Genomic DNA, 20,007 nt, shown 5'->3' with positions numbered 1-20,007 from the left:
CAACAGAACGAAACGGGGAGGAACCTACCTGAATTTTGTCCAATAGAAACTCTTGTTCTAGTTGCAAAACAAGACAAACAGTTTTGTTTGGCGGAATGAATACAGCCCGGCTAGCATCTCTCTGTTTCACTCTGTTTAAAAAAAACAAAGTTTTCTCCTGCTAGTACAGAGTATAAGAAGCAAACCTGGTTTCAAATACGAGACAAATTATTTCAAACACTTTCAGCGTTTTCCTTGAGTCTGCCTGGGGTGAATGGACGGGGAGGTTGGGTCCGTTTTGGGACTTTTCTACCAGTTAATTAAGCCAGGCAAGCACAAACAGCCACAGATAAAGTATCAAAGTATTTTAATCTATTTATTGATTTATTAATCTAATTTATTGAGATTTTTTTTGTATTTGAAACCCTGGTCTGATAAACATCACAACTACTCTACGTTGGGTTGCAAAAATATGTTCCCAAAATTCCCAGGTTTTCCAGAAATCCTGGTTGGAGGATTCAACATTTCCTGCTCGTTCTCTGAAAACCTGGGATGGAACCTATAGGCCCCAGGCTCCAGACAGCGAGAGTTAAAGACTGGAAGACATGCTTGGTAAAGTAGATAAAGTATACAAAAGTCCAATAAATACGTTTACAAATATCACTTAGAAAACAACAAACAATTCCTGTGGTCGGTATTTTTACATCCCGGTGCCTGTGTCCCAAATGGCTCTCTGTTCGTGGGTACTTACAGTATATATCTCTTATTTTATGTGTGAATTGAAAATGTGTTTTTGTTTGTTGTTTTTTTGCATATCCCAACTCTCCCTGAGACACCCTCAGAGAGTGGGGTCACGACTAAGGGGGATCAACCATTATTGACAGCGACCCTAGACCAGTGAAGGTTAAGTGCCTTGCTCAAGGGCAGTAGGACAGATTTTTTTTCACCCTGTCGGCTTGGGGGAATTCAAACTAGCAACCTTTCGGTTACTAATCCCCAACGCTCTAACCGATAGGCTACCTGCCTCCCCATTATTATTTGTAGATCAGTCAATCCTAAATATGTTTGATATATTTGAACACCCTGAATCAAAAGGTGAGGGGATACAGGTACATAACCTACCCACAGGTTATATCCATGTAGAGAGAGCGGAAGACTGGAGCGGATTTGGATTCCGTCTGGATTGGAAGCGCTTCTGTTAAGTATTACTGTTTGCTGGTAAAAACTGAAACAGTTTATAAAAACATCCTTTTAAACGTGGATTAAAATCATCTGCAAAATCCTGGTATCTGAAGACTGTTGGACATCACGTGCTGGTAAAAACTGAAACAGTTTATAAAACATCCTTTTAAACGTGGATTAAAATCATCTGTAAAATCCTGGTATCTGAAGACTGTTGGACATCACGTGCTGGTAAAAGGTTGTACTGAAAGAAAAACCTGGACCGGAGTATAAGGTGCTCTGGACCGGAGTATAAGGTGCTCCCTTGAGACTGTTATTTTATCCATGGTTCCATTTGGTTGGTAGTAAGCACCGGTACAGACAAATCCGTGGTAGCGGAAATGGACTGGCCTTGAATCGATGTGTTATAAATGCCGGTCCAGTTTCTGGTCCCAGTCCGTCCCTGCATGGCGGAGGAGGTGGTGTGGTGGTTTGGACCCGAATAACTAAGCAGAGACTACCACTGTTCCCATCTGGTGGTATACATACTCTCAGTCCGTCTGTCTGTCCGTCCGTCCATTCATCTGTCTGTTTCTACTCATTGTAACAACATATATTGTCAGCCTGTCTGTCTGTTTCTATATACAATACATTGAAGTGGAGTCTGTTGTTGCAGAGCACAATACAATCTACATTTCAGCACTGCCCGTGGTTGGTGTTTCAATACACTGCAGTCGTTCAACGTAGTCCGTGGTTGACTGCACTACATCCTAACATTCTAGAGCTAGCGAGCCAGTCAGCTTCCTTAAAGAGATAGAGAGGTCTCCCTCGTTCATCAGTTAGCTGGTTCCACTTGCAGGCCAAGCACAAGCATAAGACTCCAGTGTTCTTCAGTTTGCTGGTGGTGAATGGAGACATACAGTATTTTTGTACCTTCATGGAGTCTACAGGGTACAGCAGAGCGGCTAGGTCAGCTAGTATGAGTCTATGGGTACAGAGATGCTAGTGGAGCTAGCCATCGAGTGGCTAGGTCAGCTAGTCTTAGTCTATAGGTACAGAGATGCTAGTGGAGCTATCCATCGAGAGGCTAGGTCAGCTAGTCTTAGTCTATAGGTACAGAGATGCTAGTGGAGCTAGCCATCGAGTGGCTAGGTCAGCTAGTATGAGTCTATGGGTACAGAGATGCTAGTGGAGGTAGCCATCAACAGGCTAGGTCAGCTAGTCTTAGTCTATAGGTGCAGAGATGCTAGTGGAGTTAGCCATTGAGAGGCTAGGTCAGCTAGTCCTAGTCTATAGGTACAGAGATGCTAGTGGAGTTAGCCATTGAGAGGCTAGGTCAGCTAGTCCTAGTCTATAGGTACAGAGATGCCAGTGGAGTTATCCATCGTGAGGCTAGGTCAGCTAGTCTTAGTCTATAGGTACAGAGATGCTAGTGGAGCTAGCCATCGAGTGGCTAGGTCAGCTAGTATGAGTCTATGGGTACAGAGATGCCAGTGGAGTTATCCATCGTGAGGCTAGGTCAGCTAGTCTTAGTCTATAGATACAGAGAAGCTAGTGGAGTTAGCCATCAAGAGGCTAGGTCAGCTAGTCTTAGTCTATAGGTACAGAGATGCTAGTGGAGTTAGCCATTGAGAGGCTAGGTCAGCTAGTATGAGTCTATGGGTACAGAGATGCTAGTGGAGGTAGCCATCAAGAGGCTAGGTCAGCTAGTCTTAGTCTATAGATACAGAGAAGCTAGTGGAGTTAGCCATCAAGAGGTTAGGTCAGCTAGTCTTAGTCTATGGGTACAGAGATGCTAGTGGAGGTAACCATCAACAGGCTAGGTCAGCTAGTCCTAGTCTATAGGTACAGAGATGCTAGTGGAGTTAGCCATTGAGAGGCTAGGTCAGCTAGTCTTAGTCTATAGGTACAGAGATGCTAGTGGAGTTATCCAACGAGAGGCTAGGTCAGCTAGCCTGGGTCAATGGCTATAGAGATGCTAGTGGAGTTATCCATCGAGAGGCTAGGTCAGCTAGTCTTAGTCTACAGGTACAGAGATGCTAGTGGAGTTATCCATCGAGAGGCTAGGTCAGCTAGCCTGGGTCAATGGCTACAGAGATGCAAGTGGAGTTAGCCATCAAGAGGCTAGGTCAGCTAGCCTGGGTCAATGGCTACAGAGATGCTAGTGGGGTTAGCCAATGAGAGGCTAGGTCAGCTAGCCTGGGTCAATGGCTACAAAGATGCTAGTGGGGTTAGCCAATGAGAGGCTAGGTCAGCTAGCCTGGGTCAATGGCTACAGAGATGCTAGTGGAGTTAGCCAATGAGAGGCTAGGTCAGCTAGCCTGGGTCAATGGCTACAAAGATGCTAGTGGGGTTAGCCAATGAGAGGCTAGGTCAGCTAGCCTGGGTCAATGGCTACAGAGATGCTAGTGGAGTTAGCCAACGAGAGGCTAGCAGAAAGGCATTGTTAGAATATATTAGCGATGCTAGTGGAGTTCTGTCTTTTCTCTTTTCTTACAGCCGTAGTAGCTGGAGAGAACACCCATCTTATCTAGCACTTAAACCTTGTGCAACATTATATCAGAAAAGTAATCTTGGTTAAACCAGAACTTGCGTGACTGGTCAGATGTTCGATTAAATTCTGGGTCCATACAGTACGTGTTAAGAGAAGAGATAGAACGAGGATCGAAACTGGAACAAAGAGCTCCATCCTGTCTTTATGCAAGTTACGGGCCAAAATGTCCCCTCCACTTTTGAAAGACGATATCACCAGCGATTTTGTCCAAAACACCTGAACTAACGCTGCTAGTTAGTCTCACACATTCCATTGTATCATGACAGATGTACACTACCATTTATGTCTCAGTAGTCTGTCCACCGAGAGATTAACAGTAAAGAGATGAAAATAAAAAGTAAGACAGGAAGAGAGAAAAGTGAGCTCATCTCATGAGGGGGTTGAGCCGAGCAGGCGAGTGACAGTGATTGGGTGACACTCGGTGAGTAGGCGTCGCCGGTCCTGGAGACTGATTTTGATTGGAGAATCCTCTGTGAGTGGGTGTGGCCGGTCCTGGAGACTGATTCTGATTGGAGAATCCTCTGTGAGTGGGTGTGGCCGGCCCTGGAGACTGATTCTGATTCTCTCTGTGACTAGGGGAGTAGCCGTGTGTAGGTGCGGGGGGCAGGTATCCTCCACAGTAGTGAGAGGGGGCGTCAAACCCCATCCCTCCTCCCATCCCGGGAGAGGAGGAAAAGAGGCAGGAAGACAGAGTGGGGGAGGTGGAGAAGGAGCGGTGGATGGGAGAGGAGCAGGGGGAGCAGAGAGGTGAGGTCTGTAGACGCCAGAGGAGCTCCTCATTGTTACGGCTCAGTCGTTTCTTCTCTCCGTTCTCCTTCTCTACATTCTCCTGCAGGTTAGCGTTCTCCTCTGAGAGTTGCCTGGATGGGGAAGTGAGACAGGGTTATATGTGACCTGTTTCAGGTAACTAGGCACATGTCGCACATCACTACTTCACAGGAGAGGCATTTGAACGTAAACATTTATTTTTTATCAAAATGCGTTTTTTTTTTGGCAGAAATGCCTTCTGGGACATGTGATCTTTCACGTGCTTTAGTAACAAACTTGTATGCCATCTGTAAATACAATTAAAATTTGTTAAATTACGAACCTAGTTGGTTTAGCCACAGAAAAATACGGGAACCTTTTCGCTAGCCATGATTGGCTGAGATAATGGCTGGGCTGGACATGCCGAGAGATGAGTTCGGATTGGTCTGCCATGTAGCATGCTTCTGTCTAGAACTTGAGCTGCTCAGTATGTGTAGGTAATTCTTTCTAATGCGGCTTTTAAAAAAAAAATATTTACGAAGAACTGCAACAAAGAAGTTGACCGAGTTTTGAAATCAGTGGAATGCAAGATGATAGCTAAGGAGATGGAGAAAATTCTGGTGTTTGATTACAAATATGTGGATGGGGTCAAAAAGAGAAAACACAGAAGACTTTTGTATTAAAAAAAAAACAGCTGTCTCCGGATTACATCTTCAAACTAAGGGTAACCATGGCAGCCGTGACAGAGAGGGAGAAGTGTCCATGAATACAGGTAAGAGTCTCTAGCTACATTTTCAGATATTATACGTTTCTAATTTTGTCAGAAAGTTGTTTTCATTGCAAGTAAAAGCGTACCGTTAGCTAGCTAGCTGGCTCGTTCGCTAGCTAACGTTACGTGTATGATCTGTGTAGTAATATTATTCTTATCTTATCTTATTGTATTGCTAGTTATAGCATAATGTTAGCTAGCTAGCTAGCTAGTTGGTTCGCTTTAGCTACCTGTAGATTCATGCAGGGTAGTAATGTTATGAGTTGGGATTATGGTTCATTGTTTAGCTAGCTAGATGTCTAAACAAAAGAGTATCCTGTGCATGTGACAAATAAACTTTGATTTTATTTGATATAGTATGTGTTTACCAGAGACGGTAATGCGAAGAACAACAGGACCTGCACCAAAGTCAAATGAAGATATAAAGTAAGGGCAACGAGACAGTGTGCAAATTCTAAAATCGTCAAGGTAGAAGAAAAGCCTTGCTTTTATTTCACCACAAAATCACAGAAACGTAAACTAATCTCTGTTAATTAGCTTGCTATTAACATGTAAATAAGTGTTGTGAGTTTATTTTCCTGTAATAATGAATACAAATTTGCTGAAGTTATGACGTTGTCAGCTATGATATGGCCATTATTTGAACTTGGTTAGCTAGCTAACAAGCTAACAAGCTAGAAATGAACCAAAACATTGTTTATAAAGTTGCTTTAGTTGCTTGGTTTGCTAGATTTACATATGTGACCGACTGCCTCGATTTCGTCTTATGTAGTAAAATTTGAAAATTATGTTTTTTACATTCCATAAAAGGAGAGACTCAGAGCTACAACATGGTATATCATATACTGCATTTTAGGAACAATGGGAAAGTTATTCTGCTTTGAACGTTGATAAACTTGTAAACTCACTTTTGTGAAAATGGCCCTTGAATGTTTTGGTACACCTACTGGAGAGCTCTTCTTTGTCTACACTCATTCAGCGTCGTTCACACCCTCTTAAGCCTTTAGCCCCGCCCATTCAGCATCGTTCACACCCTCGTAAGCCTTTAGCCACGCCCATTCAGCATCGTTCACACCCTCTTAAGCCTTTAGCCCCGCCCATTCAGCATCGTCCACACCCTCTTAAGCCTTTAGCCCCGCCCATCTCTTTAAGGATTCACATGTGAGGCCATGTGGTAGATACACGCTATATAAAAAAAAATCTATGTTTATTTGTCACATGCACAGGATACAGAAGGTGTAAATTGTATAGTTATGGTACTTGCATAGTAGCAATATCAAAAATATTCCTGGAATTTTGCTGTCCTACTGAAAACAGCAAGTAAGAAAAGGCAAGTTGTATTGTTATTTGTTTTGTTGTTTTCCAGGTGTGTGTGTGTGTTACCTGGACAGGGCTAGGTTATTGTCTATACGGGCCATCAGGTCTTCGTTCTGCTGCTGTAGCACCTGCATCCGTTCCTCTAACACAACGTTCTTCTGGGCCTGCTCAAAAAAAACACAGAGACAACTCTACTGTCTTCTGGGCCTGCTGTCTATGTACTGTACTGTCTGTGTATTGTCTTATACTTTACTGTCCTGTCCTGTCTGTTAGGGTGAGTGTGTACTGTCCTGTCCTGTCTGTTAGGGTGAGTGTGTACTGTCCTGTCCTGTCTGCTAGGGTGAGTGTGTACTGTCCTGTCCTGTCTGCTAGGGTGAGTGTGTCCTGTCCTGTCTGCTAGGGTGAGTGTGTACTGTCCTGTCCTGTCTGCTAGGGTGAGTGTGTCCTGTCCTGTCTGCTAGGGTGAGTGTGTACTGTCCTGTCCTGTCTGCTAGGGTGAGTGTGTCCCGTCCTGTCTGTTAGGGTAAATGTATCCTGTCCTGTCCTGTCTGCTAGGGTGAGTGTCTACTGTCGTATCCTGTCCTGTCTGCTAGGGTGAGTGTGTACTGTCCTGTCCTGTCTGCTAGGGTGAGTGTGTACTGTCCTGTCCTGTCTGCTAGGGTGAGGGTGTCCCGTCCCGTCTGTTAGGGTGAGTGTGTGTGTGTGACAGCCTATCGATCCTACCACTCTCTCCAGGTCAGAGATCTTCTTCTCCTGTTGGTGAATCTGGTTGTTCTTCATCTCCACAACATCCTTCAAGCTCTTCAAATCCTCCTCAATGTGCTGGTATGGGGCTAGGGTATCCTACACACACACACACACACACACACACACACACACACACACACACATACACACACACACACACACACACACACACACACCGTGTTATCCCGCAGGGCTGAAGACAGAGCTTAAGCTAGTGTTCAGTTTCAGGTTTCAGGTTATTCGTAATGTGTTATAGTACCACTATGTGTTCGTCGGTGCTTCTTCTCAGTGCCTCTTCGAAGCGCTTGGCTTTGTCCCTCAAGCTACTCTTCTGGAACAACAGGGTGTCCACCTGATCCTACACAACAACAACAACAACACGGCATATTAGTATACCGTCAGTGTACAAAACACACACGAGTAAACATGGCAATACACTTTTAGAAATACAGGGTTCCAAAAGGGTTATTTGGCTGTCCCCATAGGAGAACCCCTTTTACATCTAGATAAAAACCTTTTACATCTAGATAAAACCCTTTTACATCTAGATAAAAACCTTTTACATCTAGATAAAACCCTTTTACATCTAGATAAAACCCTTTTACATCTAGATAAAAACCTTTTACATCTAGATAAAAACCTTTTACATCTAGATAAAACCCTTTTACATCTAGATAAAAACCTTTTACATCTAGATAAAACCCTTTTACATCTAGATAAAACCCTTTTACATCTAGATAAAAACCTTTTACATCTAGATAAAAACCTTTTAAATCTAGATAAAAACCTATTAAATCTAGATAAAACCCTTTTACATCTAGATAAAAACCTTTTACATCTAGATAAAAAACTTATAAATCTAGATAAAAAAACGTTTAAATCTAGATAAAAAACTTTTAAATCTAGATAAAAACCTTTTACATCTAGATAAAAACATTTTAAATCTAGATAAAAACCTTTTACATCTAGATAAAAACCTTTTAAATCTAGATAAAAACCTTTTACATCTAGATAAAAACCTTTTAAATCTAGATAAAAACCTTTCAAATCTAGATAAAAACCTTTTAAATCTAGATAAAAACCTTTTACATCTAGATAAAAACATTTTACATCTAGATAAAAAACTTATAAATCTAGATAAAAAAACGTTTAAATCTAGATAAAAACCTTTTACATCTAGATAAAAACCTTTTAAATCTAGATAAAAACCTTTTACATCTAGATAAAAACCTTTTACATCTAGATAAAAACCTTTTACATCTAGATAAAAAACTTATAAATCTAGATAAAAAAACGTTTAAATCTAGATAAAAAACTTTTAAATCTAGATAAAAACCTTTTACATCTAGATAAAAACATTTTAAATCTAGATAAAAACCTTTTACATCTAGATAAAAACCTTTTAAATCTAGATAAAAACCTTTTACATCTAGATAAAAACCTTTTAAATCTAGATAAAAACCTTTTACATCTAGATAAAAACCTTTTAAATCTAGATAAAAACCTTTTACATCTAGATAAAAACATTTTACATATAGATACAAATATTTTAAATCTAGATAAAAATATATATATATATATATATTTACTGATTCATTTGATTCTATTCATCAGAATCACATTATATATTTATGCATTTATTTGATTCTTTTCGGGATTCAATCTTGAGATCCACTCACGAAGCTAGCATGCTGATCATTCTTCTATCAAAACGATGGCAACTTCAAGATCGACTGTCTTGTTAGTAACTTCTGCGTTAACAATACCTGCAGAGAGAGCCTGAGCTTCTCAAAGTCTTCTTCCAGAGTTACCTTCTGCTGCTCATGAGCCTTCCTTAGGTCTAGAGAGAGAGAGAGAGAGAGAGAGAGAGAGAGAGAGAGAGAGAGAGAGACAGAGAGAGAGAGAGTGAGAGACAGAGAGAGAGAGACAGAGAGAGAGAGAGAGAGAGAGGGAGATACCAGTCATGTGTGCTTTTGGTTTTGCTTTCCTTTTGGGGACAATTCGGGCAACTGGGGTCCCCACAAGGAAAAAGGCTATTTCAGGCTTAGGGGTTCAGTTTAGGGTTAGAATTAGGGTTTAGGAGATAGGGTTTAGGAGATAGGGTTTAGGAGATAGGGTTTAGGAGATACGGTTTGGGAAAATAGGATTTTGAATGGAAATAATTTGTTTGGTCCCTACAAGGATAGTAAAACAAACGTGTATCCTACCCCTCATGGTGCGAGCATGCTCCTCGTACAGCGTTGTCATGGTAATGTTGTGCATGTCCCTCAGCTCTTGAATGGCTGCCTCGTGGTTCACCGTCAGCTCATCCATCTGATTGGATGATTGATTGTTTGATTGATTGATCCATCATCACTTGCAAAATTATGTGAGAATTTTTTTTTTTTCCCACCCTGTCCCTTTGAACATCTCATGAAGAACGGAACTACATTTCCCATCATGCCTGTCAACAATTGTTGGGTTTGTTAATTGCTTTATAGGTAATGGAGTCTTAACTCATAACATAAATTACACCAGAAGAACTCTATTTCCCATGATGCCACAGTCTGTCACCTGCTCCTGCTGCTGGGTCCTGATCTCCTCCACCTCTTCCTGATGCTCCGCCCTCAGGTGTTCCGTCTCCTTTGAGTGACAGACCCTTAGCTCCGCCTCCACCGCCGCTAGCTCCTCCTCCTGCTGCAGCTGCAGCTCCGCGAGCTCCCGCTCAAACCCCACCTCCAGCTCCGCCTTCTCCTTTTGCAGCCTCTCCCATTGAGTGGTGTTAGAAGCTGGAGGGGACGAGTAGAGTGGTAGGAGGCGATTTTTTAAATATTTTTTAACTATTTTAACCGACAAATGTCTGTTTTTTTTTTTTTATTGACCAAGGAATGTTCCTTCTTTATAAAAATAACAAACTAAATAAAGAACTAAATAAAGACCTGATGTGTTTTTCACTCACCGACTTCCTGTTTGATCCTCTGAATCTCCAGGGAGAGCTCTTTCTCCTTCTCTGTAGCGCTCTCATTCTGGTACACACACACACACACACACACGCACGCACGCACGCACACACACACACGCACACACGCACACGCACCCATCCACCCACCCACACACACACACACGCACACGCACGCACACACACGCACAGAGAGAGAGAGAGAGTCACATTTAACAACACAATCACATATGATAACATCTAATCAGTCACAAGATGAGCTGACACATCAGCCAATGATCCTATTTACACTTTGTAGTCGATTACTGTTTCTGACTCATATCAATGCCACATAGGTCGTTTATTACCAAAGAAGTTCTAGCAGGCAGTTCCCCATTTAAATAAGGGACCACGTAGGGCTGTGTAACTGGAAGCTCCTGGGTAACGGTTTCCCCTAGGTACAGATCTAGGATCAGCTTCCCCTCTCCCAGTCCTAACCTTCACCAGTAGTGGAGTAAATTCTAAATTTACCTAAGATCAGCGTCCAGGGACAACTTCTCCCTACACTGAAACTGAGAGTGGGACTGGGTGTAGGACTGCAATGACACACAGACAGACACCAGAGGGAGCCATCATATCGCAAACGAGATAAAGAGACAAATTACTACAAAGGGTCTGAGATATTCGATGTACACATTCTATTGATACAACAAAGTTACCTCATCTCACTCCCCTCATCTCATTCCCCTTACCTCATATCCTTCCCCTCATCTCACTCCCCTTACCTCATCTCATTCCCCTCATCTCACTCCCCTTACCCCATCTCACTCCCATTACCTCATCTCATCTCACTCCCCTTACCTCATCTCACTCCCCTTACCTCATCTCATCTCACTCCCCTTACCCCATCTCACTCCCCTTACCTCATCTCATCTCACTCCCCTTACCTCATCTTACTCCCCTTACCTCATCTCACTCCCCTTACCTCATCTCACTCCCCTTACCTCATCTCATCTCACTCCCCTTACCTCATCTCACTCCCCTTACCTCATACCATCTCACTCCCCTTACCTCATCTTATTGCACTCTCCTTACCTCATCTCACTCCTCTTACCTCATATCATCTCACTCCCCTTACCTCATCTCATCTCACTCCCCTTACCTCATCTCACTCCCCTTACCTCATCTCACTTCTCTTACCTAATCTCAATCCCCTTACCTCATCTCATCTCACTCCCCTTACCTCATCTCACTCCACTTACCTCATCTCATCTCACTCCCCTTACCTCATCTCACTCCCCTTACCTCATCTTATTGCACTCCCCTTACCATATCTCACTCCACTTACCTCATATAATCTCACTCCCCTTACCTCATCTCATCTCACTCACCTTACCTCATCTCACTCCTCTTACCTAATCTCATCTCACTCCTCTTACCTAATCTCAATCCCCTTACCTCATCTCATCTCACTCCCCTTACCTCATATCACTCCCCTTACCTCATCTCATCTCACTCCCCTTACCTCATCTCACTCCCCTTACCTCATCTCATCTCACTCCCCTTACCTCATATCATCTCACTCCCCTTACCTCATCTCATCTCACTCCCCTTACCTCATCTCACTCCCCTTACCTCATATTATCTCACTCCCCTTACCTCATCTCATCTCACTCCCCTTACCTCATCTCACTCCCCTTACCTCATATAATCTCACTCCCCTTACCTCATCTCATCTCACTCCCCTTACCTTATTTCATCTCACTCCCCTTACCCCATCTCACTCCCCTTACCTCATCTCATCTCACTCCCTTACCTCATCTTACTCCCCTTACCTCATCTCACTCCCCTTACCTCATCTCACTCCCCTTACCTAATCTCATCTCCCTACCCTTACCTCATCTCACTCCCCTTACCTCATACCATCTCACTCCCCTTACCTCATCTTATTGCACTCTCCTTTCCTCATCTCACTCCTCTTAACTCATATCATCTCACTCCCCTTACCTAATCTCATCTCACTCCCCTTACCTCATCTCACTCCTCTTACCTAATCTCAATCCCCTTACCTCATCTCACTCCCCTTACCTCATCTCATCTCCCTACCCTTACCTCATCTCACTCCCCTTACCTCATACCATCTCACTCCCCTTACCTCATCTTATTGCACTCTCCTTACCTCATCTCACTCCTCTTAACTCATATCATCTCACTCCCCTTACCTCATCTCATCTCACTCCCCTTACCTCATCTCACTCCTCTTACCTAATCTCAATCCCCTTACCTCATCTCACTCCCCTTACACCATCTCACTCCCCTTACCTCATATTATCTCACTCCCTTACCTCATCTTACTCCCCTTACCTCATCTCACTCCCCTTACCTCATCTCACTCCCCTTACCTAATCTCATCTCACTCCCCTTACCTCATCTCATCTCACTCCCCTTACCTCATCTCACTCCCCTTACCTCATCTCACTCCTCTTTCCTAATCTCAATCCCCTTACCTCATCTCACTCCCCTTACCTCATCTCACTCCACTTACCTCATCTCATCTCATCTCACTCCCCTTCCCTAATCTCACTCCCCTTACCTCATCTTATTGCACTCCCCTTACCTCATCTCACTCCCCTTACCTCATCTCATCTCACTCCCCTTACCTCATCTCACTCCCCTTACCTCATATCATCTCACTCCCCTTACCTCATCACATCTCACTCCCCTTACCTCATTTCATCTCACTCCCCTTACACCATCTCACTCCCCTTACCTCATATTATCTCACTCCCTTACCTCATCTTACTCCCCTTACCTCATCTCACTCCCCTTACCTCATCTCACTCCCTTTACCTAATCTCATCTCACTACCCTTACCTCATCTCACTCCTCTTACCTAATCTCAATCCCCTTACCTCATCCCATCTCACTACCCTTACCTCATCTCACTCCACTTACCTCATCTCATCTCACTCCCCTTACCTCATCTCATCTCACTCCCCTTACCTCATATCATCTCACTCCCCTTACCTCATCTTATTGCACTCCCCTTACCTCATCTCACTCCTCTTACCTAATCTCAATCCCCTTACCTCATCCCATCTCACTACCCTTACCTCATCTCACTCCACTTACCTCATCTCATCTCACTCACCTTACCTCATCTCATCTCACTCCCCTTACCTCATCTCATCTCACTCCCCTCATCTCATCTCATCTCACTCCCCTTCCCTAATCTCACTCCCCTTACCTCATCTCATCTCACTCCCCTTACCTCATCTCACTCCCCTTACCTCATATCATCTCACTCCCCTTACCTCATCTCATCTCACTCCCCTTACCTCATTTCATCTCACTCCCCTTACACCATCTCACTCCCCTTACCTCATATTATCTCACTCCCTTACCTCATCTTACTCCCCTTACCTCATCTCACTCCCCTTACCTCATCTCACTCCCCTTACCTAATCTCATCTCACTCCCCTTACCTCATCTCATCTCACTCCCCTTACCTCATCTCACTCCCCTTACCTCATCTCACTCCTCTTTCCTAATCTCAATCCCCTTACCTCATCTCACTCCCCTTACCTCATCTCACTCCACTTACCTCATCTCATCTCATCTCACTCCCCTTCCCTAATCTCACTCCCCTTACCTCATCTTATTGCACTCCCCTTACCTCATATCACTCCCCTTACCTCATCTCATCTCACTCCCCTTACCTCATCTCACTCCCCTTACCTCATCTCATCTCACTCCCCTTACCTCATATCATCTCACTCCCCTTACCTCATCTCATCTCACTCCCCTTACCTCATCTCACTCCCCTTACCTCATATTATCTCACTCCCCTTACCTCATCTCATCTCACTCCCCTTACCTCATCTCACTCCCCTTACCTCATATAATCTCACTCCCCTTACCTCATCTCATCTCACTCCCCTTACCTTATTTCATCTCACTCCCCTTACCCCATCTCACTCCCCTTACCTCATCTCATCTCACTCCCTTACCTCATCTTACTCCCCTTACCTCATCTCACTCCCCTTACCTCATCTCACTCCCCTTACCTAATCTCATCTCCCTACCCTTACCTCATCTCACTCCCCTTACCTCATACCATCTCACTCCCCTTACCTCATCTTATTGCACTCTCCTTTCCTCATCTCACTCCTCTTAACTCATATCATCTCACTCCCCTTACCTCATCTCATCTCACTCCCCTTACCTCATCTCACTCCTCTTACCTAATCTCAATCCCCTTACCTCATCTCACTCCCCTTACCTCATCTCATCTCCCTACCCTTACCTCATCTCACTCCCCTTACCTCATACCATCTCACTCCCCTTACCTCATCTTATTGCACTCTCCTTACCTCATCTCACTCCTCTTAACTCATATCATCTCACTCCCCTTACCTCATCTCATCTCACTCCCCTTACCTCATCTCACTCCTCTTACCTAATCTCAATCCCCTTACCTCATCTCACTCCCCTTACACCATCTCACTCCCCTTACCTCATATTATCTCACTCCCTTACCTCATCTTACTCCCCTTACCTCATCTCACTCCCCTTACCTCATCTCACTCCCCTTACCTAATCTCATCTCACTCCCCTTACCTCATCTCATCTCACTCCCCTTACCTCATCTCACTCCCCTTACCTCATCTCACTCCTCTTTCCTAATCTCAATCCCCTTACCTCATCTCACTCCCCTTCCCTAATCTCACTCCCCTTACCTCATCTTATTGCACTCCCCTTACCTCATCTCACTCCCCTTACCTCATCTCATCTCACTCCCCTTACCTCATCTCACTCCCCTTACCTCATATCATCTCACTCCCCTTACCTCATCACATCTCACTCCCCTTACCTCATTTCATCTCACTCCCCTTACACCATCTCACTCCCCTTACCTCATATTATCTCACTCCCTTACCTCATCTTACTCCCCTTACCTCATCTCACTCCCCTTACCTCATCTCACTCCCTTTACCTAATCTCATCTCACTACCCTTACCTCATCTCACTCCCCTTACCTCATCTCACTCCTCTTACCTAATCTCAATCCCCTTACCTCATCCCATCTCACTACCCTTACCTCATCTCACTCCACTTACCTCATCTCATCTCACTCCCCTTACCTCATCTCATCTCACTCCCCTTACCTCATATCATCTCACTCCCCTTACCTCATCTTATTGCACTCCCCTTACCTCATCTCACTCCTCTTACCTAATCTCAATCCCCTTACCTCATCCCATCTCACTACCCTTACCTCATCTCACTCCACTTACCTCATCTCATCTCACTCACCTTACCTCATCTCATCTCACTCCCCTTACCTCATCTCATCTCACTCCCCTCATCTCATCTCATCTCACTCCCCTTCCCTAATCTCACGCCCCTTACCTCATCTTATTGCACTCCCCTTACCTCATCTCACTCCCCTTACCTCATCTCATCTCACTCCCCTTACCTCATCTCACTCCCCTTACCTCATATCATCTCACTCCCCTTACCTCATCTCATCTCACTCCCCTTACCTCATTTCATCTCACTCCCCTTACACCATCTCACTCCCCTTACCTCATATTATCTCACTCCCTTACCTCATCTTACTCCCCTTACCTCATCTCACTCCCCTTAACTCATCTCACTCCCCTTACCTCATCTCATCTCACTCCCCTTACCTCATCTCATCTCACTCCCCTTACCTCATCTCACTCCCCTTACCTCATCTCACTCCTCTTTCCTAATCTCAATCCCCTTACCTCATCTCACTCCCCTTACCTCATCTCACTCCACTTACCTCATCTCATCTCATCTCACTCCCCTTCCCTAATCTCACTCCCCTTACCTCATCTTATTGCACTCCCCTTACCTCATCTCACTCCCCTTACCTCATCTCATCTCACTCCCCTTACCTCATCTCACTCCCCTTACCTCATCACATCTCACTCCCCTTACCTCATTTCATCTCACTCCCCTTACACCATCTCACTCCCCTTACCTCATATTATCTCACTCCCTTACCTCATCTTACTCCCCTTACCTCATCTCACTCCCCTTACCTCATCTCACTCCCTTTACCTAATCTCATCTCACTACCCTTACCTCATCTCACTCCCCTTACCTCATCTCACTCCTCTTACCTAATCTCAATCCCCTTACCTCATCCCATCTCACTACCCTTACCTCATCTCACTCCACTTACCTCATCTCATCTCACTCCCCTTACCTCATCTCATCTCACTCCCCTTACCTCATATCATCTCACTCCCCTTACCTCATCTTATTGCACTCCCCTTACCTCATCTCACTCCTCTTACCTAATCTCAATCCCCTTACCTCATCCCATCTCACTACCCTTACCTCATCTCACTCCACTTACCTCATCTCATCTCACTCCCCTTACCTCATCTCATCTCACTCCCCTTACCTCATCTCATCTCACTCCCCTTACCTCATCTCATCTCACTCCCCTTACCTCATCTCACTCCCCTTACCTCATCTCACTCCTCTTACCTAATCTCATCTCACTCCTCTTACCTAATCTCACTGCCCTTACCTCATCTCACTCCCCTTACCTCATCTCACTCATCTTACCTCATCTCATCTCACTCCTCTTACCTAATCTCAATCCCCTTACCTCATCTCATCTCACTCCCCTTACCTCATCTCACTCCACTTACCTCATCTCATCTCACTCCCCTTACCTCATCTCATCTCACTCCCCTTACCTCATATCATCTCACTCCCCTTACTTCATCTCACTCCCCTTACCTCATCTCATCTCACTCTCCTTACCTCATCTCACTCCCCTTACCTCATCTCATCTCACTCCCCTTACCTCATATCATCTCACTCCCCTTATCTCATCTCACCCCTTACCTCATCTCATCTCACTCCACTTACCTCATATTATCTCACTCCCCTTACCTCATCTCATCTCACTCCCCTTACCTCATCTCACTCCCCTTACCTCATCTCACTCCTCTTACCTAATCTCAATCCCCTTTCCTCATCTCATCTCACTCCCCTTACCTCATCTCATCTCACTCCCCTTACCTCATCTCATCTCACTCCTCTTTCCTCATCTCACTCCCCTTACCTCATCTCACTCATCTTACCTCATCTCATCTCACTCCTCTTACCTAATCTCAATCCCCTTACCTCATCTCATCTCACTCCCCTTACCTCATCTCACTCCACTTACCTCATCTCATCTCACTCCCCTTACCTCATCTCATCTCACTCCCCTTACCTCATATCATCTCACTCCCCTTACTTCATCTCACTCCCCTTACCTCATCTCACTCCCCTTACCTCATCTCACTCATCTTACCTCATCTCATCTCACTCCTCTTACCTAATCTCAATCCCCTTACCTCATCTCATCTCACTCCCCTTACCTCATCTCACTCCACTTACCTCATCTCATATCACTCCCCTTACCTCATCTCATCTCACTCCCCTTACCTCATATCATCTCACTCCCCTTACTTCATCTCACTCCCCTTACCTCATCTCATCTCACTCTCCTTACCTCATCTCACTCCCCTTACCTCATCTCATCTCACTCCCCTTACCTCATATCATCTCACTCCCCTTATCTCATCTCACCCCTTACCTCATCTCATCTCACTCCACTTACCTCATATTATCTCACTCCCCTTACCTCATCTCATCTCACTCCCCTTACCTCATATCCTCTCACTCCCCTTATCTCATCTCACCCCTTACCTCATCTCATCTCACTCCCCTTACCTCATCTCATCTCACTCCCCTTACCTCATCTCATCTCACTCCTCTTTCCTCATCTCACTCCCCTTACCTCATCTCACTCATCTTACCTCATCTCATCTCACTCCTCTTACCTAATCTCAATCCCCTTACCTCATCTCATCTCACTCCCCTTACCTCATCTCACTCCACTTACCTCATCTCATCTCACTCCCCTTACTTCATCTCACTCCCCTTACCTCATCTCACTCCCCTTACCTCATCTCACTCATCTTACCTCATCTCATCTCACTCCTCTTACCTAATCTCAATCCCCTTACCTCATCTCATCTCACTCCCCTTACCTCATCTCACTCCACTTACCTCATCTCATCTCACTCCCCTTACCTCATCTCATCTCACTCCCCTTACATCATATCATCTCACTCCCCTTACTTCATCTCACTCCCCTTACCTCATCTCATCTCACTCTCCTTACCTCATCTCACTCCCCTTACCTCATCTCATCTCACTCCCCTTACCTCATATCATCTCACTCCCCTTATCTCATCTCACCCCTTACCTCATCTCATCTCACTCCACTTACCTCATATTATCTCACTCCCCTTACCTCATCTCATCTCACTCCCCTTACCTCATCTCACTCCCCTTACCTCATCTCACTCCTCTTACCTAATCTCAATCCCCTTTCCTCATCTCATCTCACTCCCCTTACCTCATCTCATCTCACTCCCCTTACCTCATCTCACTCCTCTTTCCTCATCTCACTCCCCTTACCTCATATCATCTCACTGCCCTTACCTCATCTCATCTCACTCCCCTTACCTCATTTCATCTCACTCCCCTTACCCCATCTCACTCCCCTTACCTCATCTCATCTCACTCCCTTACCTCATCTTACTCCCCTTACCTCATCTCACTCCCCTTACCTCATCTCACTCCCCTTATCTAATCTCATCTCACTACCCTTACCTCATCTCACTCCCCTTACCTCATACCATCTCACTCCCCTTACCTCATCTTATTGCACTCTCCTTACCTCATCTCACTCCTCTTACCTCATATCATCTCACTCCCCTTACTTCATCTCATCTCACTCCCCTTACCTCATCTCACTCCCATTACCTCATCTCACTCCTCTTACCTAATCTCAATCCCTTTACCTAATCTCATCTCACTCCCCTTACCTCATCTCACTCCACTTACCTCATCTCATCTCACTCCCCTTCCCTAATCTCACTCCCCTTACCTCATCTTATTGCACTCCCCTTACCTCATCTCACTCCCCTTACCTCATCTCATCTAACTCCCCTTACCTCATCTCACTCCCCTTACCTCATCTCACTCCTCTTACCTAATCTCATCTCACTCCTTTTACCTAATCTCAATCCCCTTACCTCATCTCATCTCACTCCCCTTACCTCATCTCACTCCCATTACCTCATCTCACTCCTCTTACCTCATCTCATCTCACTCCTCTTACCTAATCTCAATCCCCTTACCTCATCTCATCTCACTCCCCTTACCTCATCTCACTCCACTTACCTCATCTCATCTCACTCCCCTTACCTCATATCATCTCACTCCCCTTACCTCATCTCATCTCACCCCTTACCTCATTTCATCTCACTCCCCTTACCTCATATTATCTCACTCCCCTTACCTCATCTCATCTCACTCCCCTTACCTCATCTCACTCCCCTTACCTCATCTCACTCCTCTTACCTAATCTCAATCCCCTTTCCTCATCTCATCTCACTCCCCTTACCTCATCTCATCTCACTCCCCTTACCTCATCTCACTCCCCTTACCTCATATCATCTCACTCCCCTTACCTCATCTCATCTCACTCCCCTTACCTCATTTCATCTCACTCCCCTTACCCCATCTAACTCCCCTTACTGTATATAGTCTCCACATTGACTCTGTACCGTAACACCCTGTATATAGCCTCCACATTGACTCTGTACCGGTTCCCCCTGTATATAGTCTCCACATTGACTCTGTACCGGTACCCCTGTATATAGTCTCCACATTGACTCTGTACCGGTACCCCCTGTATATAGCCTC

The 20,007-nt window shown here is 44.8% G+C and overlaps 1 protein-coding gene across 1 annotated transcript in view; it reads right to left on the bottom strand.

Annotated features, from left to right (window-relative positions):
• Nucleotides 1-520: 520 nt before the first annotated feature.
• The window catches only part of mtus2a (microtubule associated tumor suppressor candidate 2a), a 172,547-nt gene continuing 153,060 nt past the window's right edge, over nucleotides 521-20,007 (bottom strand). The window contains exons 9-16 of the mRNA XM_036967473.1: nucleotides 10,213-10,279; nucleotides 9,828-10,042; nucleotides 9,482-9,587; nucleotides 9,041-9,114; nucleotides 7,534-7,632; nucleotides 7,251-7,370; nucleotides 6,594-6,691; nucleotides 521-4,554 (exon numbers count right to left, since the gene is read on the bottom strand). Of these exons, the coding sequence (XP_036823368.1) occupies nucleotides 4,059-4,554; nucleotides 6,594-6,691; nucleotides 7,251-7,370; nucleotides 7,534-7,632; nucleotides 9,041-9,114; nucleotides 9,482-9,587; nucleotides 9,828-10,042; nucleotides 10,213-10,279 (1,275 nt within the window). The 3' untranslated portion in view covers nucleotides 521-4,058. The remainder of the gene's footprint in view (nucleotides 4,555-6,593; nucleotides 6,692-7,250; nucleotides 7,371-7,533; nucleotides 7,633-9,040; nucleotides 9,115-9,481; nucleotides 9,588-9,827; nucleotides 10,043-10,212; nucleotides 10,280-20,007) is intronic.

The sequence above is a fragment of the Oncorhynchus mykiss genome, chromosome Y, assembly GCF_013265735.2.
Source record: "Oncorhynchus mykiss isolate Arlee chromosome Y, USDA_OmykA_1.1, whole genome shotgun sequence".
In the NCBI taxonomy this organism is placed as follows: Eukaryota; Metazoa; Chordata; class Actinopteri; order Salmoniformes; family Salmonidae; genus Oncorhynchus; species Oncorhynchus mykiss.
Note: the sequence above shows the minus strand (reverse complement) of the source record. Positions and strands in the feature narration are given on the sequence as shown.